General features: G+C 57.9%; 5 protein-coding genes across 8 annotated transcripts; 2 read left to right on the top strand and 3 right to left on the bottom strand.

Annotated features, from left to right (window-relative positions):
• The first annotated feature begins 582 nt into the window (after nt 1-582).
• SDRG_17057 (hypothetical protein) lies at nt 583-1905 on the top strand. The gene has a single exon (XM_008623292.1). The coding sequence runs from the start codon at nt 620-622 to the stop codon at nt 1871-1873; it is 1254 nt and encodes a 417-aa protein (XP_008621514.1). The 5' UTR covers nt 583-619; the 3' UTR covers nt 1874-1905.
• A 71-nt stretch (nt 1906-1976) lies between these two features.
• Nucleotides 1977-3908, top strand: SDRG_17056 (hypothetical protein; the record flags this gene model as incomplete). The annotated part of the gene is made up of 11 exons (XM_008623291.1): nt 1977-2032; nt 2085-2181; nt 2229-2417; nt 2464-2593; nt 2642-2726; nt 2781-2915; nt 2967-3162; nt 3212-3291; nt 3332-3476; nt 3526-3652; nt 3697-3908. The coding sequence occupies 11 exons, from the start codon at nt 1977-1979 to the stop codon at nt 3906-3908; spliced, it is 1452 nt and encodes a 483-aa protein (XP_008621513.1).
• Nucleotides 3909-3984: 76 nt separating this feature from the next.
• On the bottom strand, nt 3985-5450 carry SDRG_17055 (hypothetical protein; the record flags this gene model as incomplete). Its single annotated transcript, XM_008623290.1, has 3 exons — nt 5384-5450; nt 5136-5327; nt 3985-5087 (listed from the first exon to the last, which is right to left on the bottom strand). The coding sequence occupies exons 1-3, from the start codon at nt 5442-5444 to the stop codon at nt 3985-3987; spliced, it is 1356 nt and encodes a 451-aa protein (XP_008621512.1). The 5' UTR covers nt 5445-5450.
• A 355-nt stretch (nt 5451-5805) lies between these two features.
• SDRG_17054 (hypothetical protein) lies at nt 5806-8764 on the bottom strand. 4 transcript variants are annotated; one of them, XM_008623286.1, is made up of 11 exons: nt 8443-8764; nt 8242-8385; nt 8036-8173; nt 7801-7983; nt 7594-7744; nt 7171-7536; nt 6806-7125; nt 6634-6762; nt 6479-6585; nt 5973-6428; nt 5878-5922 (listed from the first exon to the last, which is right to left on the bottom strand). In XM_008623286.1, the coding sequence occupies exons 1-11, from the start codon at nt 8737-8739 to the stop codon at nt 5898-5900; spliced, it is 2316 nt and encodes a 771-aa protein (XP_008621508.1). In that variant the 5' UTR covers nt 8740-8764; the 3' UTR covers nt 5878-5897. The 4 variants fall into 4 exon arrangements, with proteins under 4 accessions (XP_008621511.1, XP_008621508.1, XP_008621510.1 ...); XM_008623288.1 differs by having other exon boundaries at nt 5878-6428; nt 8242-8388; XM_008623287.1 differs by having other exon boundaries at nt 5878-6428.
• Nucleotides 8765-8952: 188 nt separating this feature from the next.
• Nucleotides 8953-10785, bottom strand: SDRG_17053 (hypothetical protein). The gene is made up of 2 exons (XM_008623285.1): nt 10186-10785; nt 8953-10140 (listed from the first exon to the last, which is right to left on the bottom strand). Exons 1-2 carry the CDS (start codon nt 10302-10304, stop codon nt 9078-9080), a joined length of 1182 nt encoding a protein of 393 aa, XP_008621507.1. The 5' UTR covers nt 10305-10785; the 3' UTR covers nt 8953-9077.
• Between the last annotated feature and the right edge of the window lie 10 nt (nt 10786-10795).

Raw genomic sequence — 10795 nt, 5'->3', positions numbered from 1 at the left:
ATATGCGCTGTGCTATTAAAAATAATCGTATTTTAATTGCCGTCTCATCGCTTCCACACAAAAAACGCCGAGCAGCCTTGAAGTAGGAAAATAACGTGATTTAATTCACAGTTTTTTAGAATGCATACAAACAGAAAGTACAAGCCAATCGGTCGGTCAATAGAAACATCCAATTCTGACGCTTTTTCTAAGTGTCGACTTTTAAATTCCCCACAAATCAGGAATCACGCGACGGCGCGAAGGCAAGGGCTCTAAAATACAGAGCAAGCCTTCTTCTTTATTGTGATGCCTTCAGATGTCTCGTAGCTGCATTGGTTGTCGAGAAATATCATTTTGAAGTAAGGCCTCATTTTCGACAAAAAATCGGTCGGTCAATCGCCACTTTACCTTAGATAGATAGATAGATAGATAGATAGATAGATAGATAGATAGATAGATAGATAGATAGACGCTAATATGTTCATCTTGCATCTCCAAGCGGCTGTCCCAGTGCATTCTCGTCGTCGAGACGCCCGACAACCGTCGCCGTTCGAGAAAAACGGTATTTTTCGTGAAAATACCGTTTTTCTCGAATCGCCAGGCCGCTGATTGGCTGCAAACGCGGTTCGTGGGAGTCGACATGTTTCTGGCGCGCGCCCGGGTCCTCACGCAGCGCTGGCGCAGCAGCAGCAGCAGCTTCCCGCCCGCGTACCGCAACATGCTCGAGATCGTGCGCATCGAACACGACCTCCAGGCGCCGCGCTCCAGCGTCACGTACCTGCCCTCCAAGTACCGCGTGCCCATCGACGACGCCTTTCCGCTGCGCTTGCACGGGTACACGCTCGACGTCTCGGAGCTGCGGCGCAAATTCATGCGCGGCCATATCCCGGACGACGTCGTCGCAGCTTTGAATCGCCTCAAATTTGTGTGGGCGCCGCACGAGTACCTCTGGTCGCGCAACCTCGAGGCGCTCGTCTCGTACAAGAATTTACATGGCAACTTGCTCGTGGTCCGCAACTTTATCGTGCCGGATACGGACCCGCAGTGGCCCAAAGACGCGTGGGGCCTCAAGCTCGGACTCGTGGTTGCGCGGCTGCGCAAGCAAGGCCGCGACAACTGCCCAGCACCGCGCCGCACTGCTCTTGATGCCATTGGGTTTGTCTGGGACTGGTACGACGACCTCTGGAACGCGCGCATGGCCGCGCTCACCAGATACAAGGAGCTCCACGGCGACGTCCTCGTGCCTCATTCGTTTGTCATTCCTGAAAACGATCCTAATTGGCCCAAAGAGATGGGCGGGAACCGCCTCGGTGTCGCCGTCGTCACCATTCGCCAAAACCGCCAGGGGTGCCCCCCCGAGCGAAAACTCCAGCTCGATGCCATGGGCTTTGTCTGGGACTGCTCGGAAAACACGTGGAGCATCCGCATGGCCGCGCTCACGCGCTACAAGGAGCTCTATGGCCACGTGCTCGTGCCCGGGCCGTTTGTCGTGCCGACCGAGCCGGGCGTGTGGCCCGAAGATCTGTGGCACCACCGATTGGGCACGACCGTCAACACGATCCGGCAGAGCCGCGCCATTTGCCCGCCCGAGCGCGAGGCCGAGCTCGATGCTATGGGCTTTGTGTGGCACTTTTACGAAGAAAATTGGAATTTCCGGATCCAAGTGCTCACAAAATACAAGGAAATTCACGGCGATGTGGCCGTGCGCTACTCGTACATGGTGCCGTCCAATGACGCGCGCTGGCCGACAGAGTTTTGGGGCACAAAGCTCGGGTACATTGTCACCAACCTCCGCGAACGCGAAGACATTTGTCCCCCGAATCGCCGCGCCGAACTCGACGCCCTCGGCTTTATCTGGAAGCACAAAGTCGACGACAACATGAGCACGAGCTGATGTTCTTAATCAATCGAATGTTTGTACAACAAACTACTATGTTGGCAGGGACTCGGCTCAAAATAGGAAAACGGTTCTGGGAGTGCATTGCACGCGGCCAGCCATGGGCAACATTGCGGTCATTTCCATGCAAAGCGAGGCGCTGCGCATCGCCCGCCTGTACGCGCTCGCTGTAATATAGATACCCAGCGCCTATGTCATCTCTGCTTAGGTCCAAGTACATCAGCCCCGACGTGCTGACGTCGGGGCTGCCACTCGTTGGGTGGACGCTCGGCCAGATCCACGCGCTCCGACTTCGTTTTCACAAGGTTTCCATGCGACTGTCATGCCAGACTCTGAGCGTTGTTCGCATTAGGGTCAACACAGCTCGTTCAGCACGATCGATGAGTTTTGCTCCATCTTTGGTCTCGACCGCCCCAAGGACGACGGCGCGTTCCACGTGTTTGCACAAGTGAGCGTCAGCGGCCGCTTCAGCGTCGGCGTCGGCGAAACGCACGTCGCCACATTGCAGCAAGCTTTCCTCGCCGTCGTCCTCTGCTCCAAGGTCGTACCTCGCAATGTGCAACATCAAATTTGAGCCTTGGGTCTAGCTCAGTACGCTCGATACGATCGAGCACGCTTTGCGTCTCTTCAACCTTGCGCCGTGCACACGTATTTCGAGCGCCGAGCTCCTGACACTCTTGCACGATCTTCTCAATGGCCTCGCGCTGCTCACGGGCGGTAGACGATAGGACCGATGATTTGCTTCAACATATTTGGTGGGCGTAGGAACCTTGTTGTCCGAGGCGGTCGCTGCCGGTGTGTACGACAAGATCTTTTCCAAACTCAAATTCGAGTACGACGCGACGATCGAGTGCGTACCTGGATGGTAGTTCATGAACATTTTGCGAGCGTGTGCTGATGGTAGCGCGGCCGCGGTGACCAAGCTCCTGCAGCACTGCCCTCATTTTTGCCGCTTGCGAAGTCACTTTCACGACTACTCGACAGACGACTCGGGCTTGGACCTCTTTAGCGAGCACGTGACCGAAATTCCCATATTTCCGTCCGTCGATCCACCCCTTTACGTAGCGTTAAGAGTGTGGTGCGTGCGTAGTTGCGACCGACACAAGCTGCCCAAGCTCAGCAAGGTCGATGAGACCCGCACGTCTGCGCCCACGGCTGTGACGAGCCCTATGCCACCGTTGACGCCCTGCAAGCCGACGACCCGGCGCACGGCCATGCGCCGCCTCACCAAGCGTACCATGCACAATGAAGAGACGCGCATTCACATGATCTGCTCCAAGCACACGGTAATAATGCACAACTTGTCTATAATGTCGTCGACTAGGCGTCGACTAGATTCTGGAGCTGCACACAACGTTTTCACGCTGTGACGCTGACAAAAGCAACGAAATCGATTTGAAAGAATTCTTGAGCCAGTGCGCGCGACATCCCATGGCGTCCCTCACCGAGGCGTAGTTTGCCGTCCAAGCTCCGCAAGTACGGCAGCGACTGGTTTCGGTCGCTGGATTTAGACCACAATGGACGACTTACGTTCAACGAGCTCCTCGTGTCCATGTTCCCGTCCTTGACAGCCTACCAAGTGCGCATCATCAACGTTTGGGTACGACCAGCCTTCAAAATAAAGTATTTTAGTTATGACAACCTCATAGGTCGAGCAAGAGATCCATCAGCGCCGACTCTCGAAAGCGCAGCACAGCGTGCAAGCCACGCTGCCGCCCGAGGCCGTCGCTGAGCTTCGAGAAATGTTTGACATTTTTGATGCCGATCGTGACAGCGGTGCGTCATGTTCGATCGCGGTACATGACGTTTTCTGATTGTAGTCTTGTCCAAGGCCGACGTGGATGCGACGATGCACGAAATGCGCAATGTCGTGACGTACGACGACTTGGTGCACCTCGTTGCTCGGGAGCGCGACAACAGCGACATCATTGGCCAGCTTCCTCTCTTTTCGAGCTCCGCCAATGGCGCGACCAAGACAACCGCAGCTGGGATTTCGTTTGACCAGTTTGCCACCTTGTTTGGTCGCGTGTGATAGCTCCTCCTGCTACACCACTGCATATGTGCTGATCATATATACGTACAAGTTACTATATTTTTGAACATCAAAATTACAAGACTAAATGCTCGCCCAAACTCTTGTGCGCCTTGGCGGGTCGTCGCGATCGAAGGACGCCAGCGATGGTAGCCAGCAGCGTCAGGACGGCGACTGCGACAAGCGAGGCGACCCAGGCCGCGGCATCGAGGCTTAAAAAGCTCCAAACGACACCGTTGCTATCGACATGCTCGTCGGGAACCTGCAAAACGTCTGCGGTCACAGCCAACGGCATGAGGTTCAAGCCGCAGTTGAGCTTGTCGTCGGCGAGAAGGCGCATGTAGCCGGCCTCGCCCCAGTCCACGCCGTACGAGTTTTGCAAAATCCAGTACAAACCTAGATTCGGGTCGTAGTCGTACCCGACGAGAAGAAGCGCGTGGTCGACCGTTTTCGACGACGCGATCGTTCCGTTGTTCGGGCACACGTAGATGCCGCCCTTGTACGCCTCAAAGCCGCCCGACGACACAATGATGACGGCCAATGGCTGCGTCCGCAACGCTCTTTGCAGCATCACGATTGGGTCGGCACTCGAGTTGCAATCGCGGCCCATGGCTTGCGTCCAGCTTTGCACTTTGACAACGGGGGCGCTGCTGCCGCCGACGCTGGGGGTGGCAGCGCTGGTGTACGGCCAATGAAACTCGGTCGAGATGCCGTGCGTCGTGGCGTAATCGAAGGCACCGAACGGCATACCGCCGGCACAGCCATCGTTGCGCGCTCGCCACACGAGACGAGGGACTAGCCAGGGCGCGGCGGCCGAGCGCTCGGGCGTGAGCCAGCAGTAGTTCATCGTCGCCGAGATGTTGCCGCGGCTGCTGTCCAATAGCTCTTGCACCGAGAGCTTGGGCACGGAATGCGCGCGCATCGCCGCCGACGTCTCGATGGCGGTCGCCGACGCAAACGCCCAGCAGCTGCCGCACGCGTGTTGCGACTTGATGGTGCTGCACACGTTCTTCTGGAGCGGATTCATATTCGGCTTGCACCAATGCAGCGGTGCCAGGTGCTCGAGGCGTCGAGGTATACGTTGAATGGAATCAGGTGTCCAAGGTGCTGCGTCAAGACGCCGACCAACGCTGAGGTGCCGTACCGAGAGACCGGTTCGGTATGGTACGCGACCCGAAGCTAGATCTCGTATCCTTGAGGTGGATGGACGGGAAAATGGTGGCGTACCCTGGTAATTGGACGCGACCGACTGCATGTGATCAAGCGCTCGGTCCTGCTGGAAGAGTTGTGGATGCGCCGCCTCCAGATCTTGAAGCAACCGTCGTGACGAGACCGCGCTGCCGTCAGGGCCGGTCCAGAGGCAGCAGTCGACGTGCCGAGATGTGCAGCCAAGCAGCGTTCCGAGCGAGCTAGCCGCACCTATCCATGTCAAGCGCTGTATTTGAGCACTGTTCGCAACGCCGTCGACGACGTACCCGCCTCGTGGGCCACGATAAGGAGCGCCATAATCGCCTCGAGGTAGTGTGCGCGGCGCATCGCTTTCCCGCGTGACAGGGCAGAATGGGCCAATGACAGATCCTTCCCAACATCCAATGGCCAATGGGATGCGTCCAAGCATATCAAGGCCTATACCAAAGCCATGCTGCAGCGACTTAGTTTCTGACGCCAACCCATCCGCCAAAGAATTGGCCCACTTCACCAGTGCCACTTCACCAGCACATCGGGATAAAATGTATTAAAGCTTCCACCTCGACAATAATGCGGGAATCTTCGATTTGAATGGAATACGAAGCAGCCCCTCGCGGCAACCTTGCCTCGAAAACCTCCTGCAGGCCTTCTTGCACAGCTACGGACGCTGTGCAACGACACGGATACACTCCGACGTGGCGCCGAGCGGCGGAGGCCACGGCGCCATGAATGACGATGCAGTCCTTAGCGGCAAGGTTTAATAAACAGTAACCTGTTTATTGACCCTTGCTAGCGGCTAGGTTATGTGTCAACTTCAAGTGGCATGCTAGTAGAGTAACTCCAATGCAATATATGTCGAGAAGAAAGTGCTAATACTCGGTGATGAGTTCGCGCGAGACGTCGTCTGGTAACACTCCGTCGCGCACCATCGTCGAGAGCTCTTCGGTCATGGCCCAAAGATCGTAGAGGCGGCTCGCGACGAGGGTTCTCTTGAAGGCGACCTGCTTGGGCGCTTCGGTGCTCGTCGGCGGCGGCTTCTTTTCTTCAAACGAGTGCTGGCGCATGAAATCACGGAAGCGCGACCGCCGCAAATGGTGCGTCAAGGTATTTGTGACGCGCGTCGCCACGTCGATCTGGCGCTGACGGTCGTTGCCGCGCAAGACGATGAACTCGTACTCGTCCCACGTCTGGACCCACGTCTTGTGCGGCGGGTTGAGCACAAAGGTCTGCGTCCCGGCCGTATTGCGGTAGCCACACACAATTTCGTCCGCGACCGTGAGCGCGCGCTGAGCGATTTGAAACAAACTCAGAGTCTCTTGCCGGCGGCAAAATCTACGCATCCCAACATTCAGGTACCCTTTCTACCCGAGCCACGGAGGGACCTCTTGGACGGGACGACGTCAAACGAAGCGCCGCGGTCGCCCAAGAGCTCGGCCAGTATGCCCTTAACCAGACGGTTCTCGGACACCATCGCAATCATCTGCGAGACCTACTCCCTCGTTGGCAACGATCGAGCAAGACGCTATCGTATCCGTACGAGGTGGTTGGACTGGATAAAGTCGCTGCTGTGCTGGACGCGGTCGTTCGAGTCGATCGTTCGCTGTGTGCGCGGGTCGAGGACCTCGGCGATGCACGGCGTAAAGTGCCGCGGTGCCAGCGCGCGCACCTACCTGGCCATTTTGAATGCAAAATATACCGCGCCAACGTACGCCTTGGACCACGCTCTTGGCGAGGTACTGCTGGCCCTTCTTGTCCAGTTGCTCGTCTTCGCAGCTCCGGATCGTAAGGACCGCCGCAAGCACGTGCGAGTCCGAGTCGAGAATGTTGACTTCGCGGTTCATGTCGGCGACGACCATGTACGCGTCAAATTCCGCCAAGTCGAGCGTATTGACGTGGCGCCGCACCGCGGGGTTGCCCACGTGGTGCTGGACTGAGATGTTGGTGAGACTATCGACGTTGAACCCTTCGTCCAAGAAGGTCGCGTTGCGCTCGGCGACCGGCGTGTCGTTCATGAGCACGACGACCGTGCCTACATCGTCCTTTTCAAAAACCTCTTGATGTTGACACGTTGTACCGGCGACGCTGAGCTTGTCGAGGAGCCGCAGCATGTTGCGAATGTCGCGGCGCCAACCCGCAATCAAAATGCGCTGAGGCAACGTCCGCGGTCGCTCGAGCAGGAGCGGCACCCCCATGTCAATGGGCACGGGAAGCGCGGCCTTGTACGAGTCGTTGTCTTCGGCGAGCACGAGGACGCCTTCGCCGGGCGCCATTGGACGGTTCTTGGCGGGCTTGATGACGACACGGCCACTCACTTCTTGAATGCCAATTGGAATCGCATCGAGAAAGCGCGCATGGAGCTCGCCAAAGGGTATGCCGTCACACTCGGGCCATTTTTCAATGTAAAATTCATTGCCGCCAAACCCGAGGAGGCTGGCGTAGACTAGCAGACATATTGTCCATTTCTGTGTAAACCAAATAGGTTGATGAAGTGAACTACCGTTGGCCAAGCCCGGCGACCGGCTGCACATGACGATCATTTCGCCAATGATGTCGTGGGACGCGACCGTCTCGAGCACGCTGCCACCCACGAGCTCGAGCAGCGATTCGTTGTCACCGTCGCACATGTCGACGACAATGTGCCCAGTCAGCTACAGACCACAATATTGTCATAACTTCGTTGGACCAGTCTGGCATATTCGCGTACTTGAGGCAAGTTGTGCAACGTCAAGATGACGCGCAGCAGGTTCGAATCCGACTTGTTGGCATCTGCATCAGTCGACATGACGCAGATGCTTCGCGCATGGGGCGCCCCGACGCGGAGCAAGTCGGCCATGATGAGCGGACTCCCATGGCGAATGATGATGCGCGTGCCAAGCCGCTTGGTCAACTACGTCAAATATGCACATGACGACTTTTAGGTATCAAGCCTTGCGACCGACTTGGGTGTCGATGAGCGCTTCGAGCTCCTCCTTGTGGTCTTCGGCGAGCACGACAACCGTGCCACCGCCTTCGCTCTCGTTGGCGTTGCAGATTTCTTTCAAGAAGGACAGCGACTTGTCCGACCACCCGAGCATGAGCTAATCATCGTAGTATTGTGTCCAATATCGTCATATGATTGAGATAGAAAGATGGACAAGAGACGCACCGTGTGGCCCAACTCGACGACTTGAGATCGGCCTTCTTTGAGGACTTCCATTTTCTCTCGGATCGCGTCGACGACGAAGCCGACGACGACGGCAAAGTAAGCAAAGCCGAGCAAGGTCGCACAGAGCGCAACGGCGCGCTCGGGCTACTTGGACCATACATATGTTGCTGGGTGAGACCGCCAAGAGAAGCCTCGACGTACCCACTCGACCGCTTCGTTTTGCGAGCCCGTGTCGGCCATGTACGTCCACACCCGCCAGGCTGCGTTGGCGTAGCTAAAGCCGCTCGTCCAGACGACGAACGGCGCGAGGCTGCACGCAAAGAGGATGCAGAGCGTCACAAGCACGATGGCTTGGCCGTCGTTGCGCGAGATGAACGCGTCAAGGCGGTAGAGCCAGCGCGCGTGCATCGGCGGCGGCTTCTCGACGACCTCCGACGTTGGGTCGTCGACGTCGTTGGCGGTCGGGAGCTCAAGACCGCTGTTGTCGGCCCGCCGCATGTTTGCCGTTTCAACTACGATCCGTCGACGCTTGAACGGAAACTCCTTTAACCCCATACCCTCAAGGCGGCGCCGAAACAGAGTCCAAGGAGCGAGGGTCCAGCACGCTGTTGATGCCAAGGTCGCAGCGACTTGGTGAACGCACACGGTACCTGTCTGCATGTGCTGGCAAAGCGGGAGAATCTGCTGCATGACGATCGCTTTGATCGATGCTTTGCCTGTGCTTTGACACTTGTCTAGCATCACATCAAGGAGGAGCTGGTCCACTGGAATGGAGCGTAATGTGGGATGATGATGTGGCGTTTCCGGTAGAGAAGACGATGGATTTCTAGTGATAGCTACATGATCGAGCACTTGGGCATCGCCGACGCCTGCTGGGCCTCTTCGGGCGTCGGCATCTTGACCATGTTGGCCATGAGGTCCTTGAGCTTCGCGTAGCCGGTCGCGAGGAGCGTCGGCGCGCGCGGGTGGAGCACGAGCGCCGAAAGCGTCGTGTCCAGTTGGCTGAACGCGTTCTTGAGCTGCGGCGAGATCATGTAGCGGATGCGCAGGAGCTGCCAGTAGATGAGCAGCAGCATAAAGTTGCGCGCGGGCGTGAGCAGCTCGAGGATGAGGCAGAGACCAATGCCCACGTCCAGATTCGCCACCACCTGCGGCGTGCGGTGGTAGAGCGCAGCCCACTTGCCGTGGTTGTTGAGCGTGTGCCACGCGGTCTGCGGTCCGAGGTAGTAGGGCATGATCGGGTCAAGCAGCGCAAAGCACGTCGCGCCGACCGACGACCCGAGAGAGAGAAAGAGCGAGCCAGCAAAGGACGCAAAGTGCACGCCTTCGTTGAGCGCGATCGGCAGCAGCGCGATCGAGTACGGGCTCGAGAACCAGAAGAGGAGACAAAACATGAGCGCCTGCGTCGTCGGGTCCGTCACGACGCGCTGCGCGTAGGCCGCGTTCATCTGCGGCTTACCGTGGTTCCACGCGAGGAAGCTCGCATAGTTGGCAGCGCCGAGCTTGAAGAACGTCGCAAACGCAAACGCAGCCGTCGACGCGCTGCCCCATGCCGTCCAGTAGAGCACGAAGGACGCGGCCATGAGGCACCGAAGGCCAAACTGGAACGTGCGAAACTTGGCGTGCGGCGACGCCATCGTGAGCTCCTGGAGCGAGATCGCGTCCGGCAGCTGCGCCTTGGTGTTGCGAAGGCCGTCGAGGAGGTTGGCGTCGTTCGGGTCCTTGGCGAGGCCGCGCTCGTACGCCGCCTTGGCCTCGGCGTACTTCTTGACGTAAAAGAGCGCCGTCCCGAGACGCGAGTAGCCCTTGGGCCACTCGGGCCGGAGCTCAATGCACTTTTTCGCATCCGCAATTGCGTCCGGCCCGCGGTTGAGCTTGAGGTACGCGCCCGATCGGTTCCTGCCATGTGCATGAGCCTCAGCATGATGTCACGCCGCTACGTACGAGTAGAAGATAGCGTTCGAGGGCTCGAGGCCAATGGCCTCGGTGAAGGCGTCGGCGGCCTCCTGGTACTGGCCGGCCGTGAAGAACCGGTTCCCGCGGAGCTTGGCTTCCTCGGCCATGATGCTGAAAATGGCTCCCGGCGTCAACGGTCGCCTGTCGAAACCTCTCAGATTGGATATCGGCCGAAGCTTCTCGAATCCTGGGGTTGGATCGGATCTCAGAGGTTTTGGACCCTACGACGACTACTGCGCGGGCGCGCATACATGATTGCTTGCATGCATTGCATGCAAGTCGACGCCGGTGGTTTTCATCGCTTGGGCGTGCTGTGGGGATGCGCCATCGGCGTTCAGGTTATGGCCAATGAAACGGCGCCAGGTGGGACCGCCGACTCGAGGAGCTGCCACGTCATATCTTGGTATTTCTATGCTGCAATGCACCAAGCTGTCGTCAGCTCGGTGACATTCGTCAACATTTGTGAGCGTCCACAAGCCTGAGCTTGTGTGTACGAAAGGTCCTAGCGGTGTCGCGCGTCAGTTTGCCGCGGTCACCTTGGCTTGCGCACTGACCTCAAGTGGCCACGCGTCGCCGCGAGGTCCTTGGACAGTATGAA

The sequence above is a fragment of the Saprolegnia diclina genome (assembly GCF_000281045.1).
Source record: "Saprolegnia diclina VS20 unplaced genomic scaffold supercont1.186, whole genome shotgun sequence".
NCBI classification, from domain to species: Eukaryota; Oomycota; class Saprolegniomycetes; order Saprolegniales; family Saprolegniaceae; genus Saprolegnia; species Saprolegnia diclina.
Note: the sequence above shows the minus strand (reverse complement) of the source record. Positions and strands in the feature narration are given on the sequence as shown.

Excerpts from the sequence above, each read along its gene's own strand:
- SDRG_17054 (XM_008623286.1), bottom strand. The coding sequence starts at position 8,739 with ATGCGGCGGGCCGACAACAGCGGTCTTGAGCTCCCGACCGCCAACGAC. Across the intron at positions 8,386-8,442 it reads AAAACGAAGCGGTCGAGTGG|CCCGAGCGCGCCGTTGCGCT; the intron begins GTACGTCGAGGC and ends TGGTCCAAGTAG. Across the intron at positions 6,763-6,805 it reads CCAAGAGCGTGGTCCAAGGC|GTGCGCGCGCTGGCACCGCG; the intron begins GTACGTTGGCGC and ends ATGGCCAGGTAG.
- SDRG_17053 (XM_008623285.1), bottom strand. The coding sequence starts at position 10,304 with ATGGCCGAGGAAGCCAAGCTCCGCGGGAACCGGTTCTTCACGGCCGGC. Across the intron at positions 10,141-10,185 it reads TCGAACGCTATCTTCTACTC|GAACCGATCGGGCGCGTACC; the intron begins GTACGTAGCGGC and ends TGCACATGGCAG.
- SDRG_17057 (XM_008623292.1), top strand. The coding sequence starts at position 620 with ATGTTTCTGGCGCGCGCCCGGGTCCTCACGCAGCGCTGGCGCAGCAGC.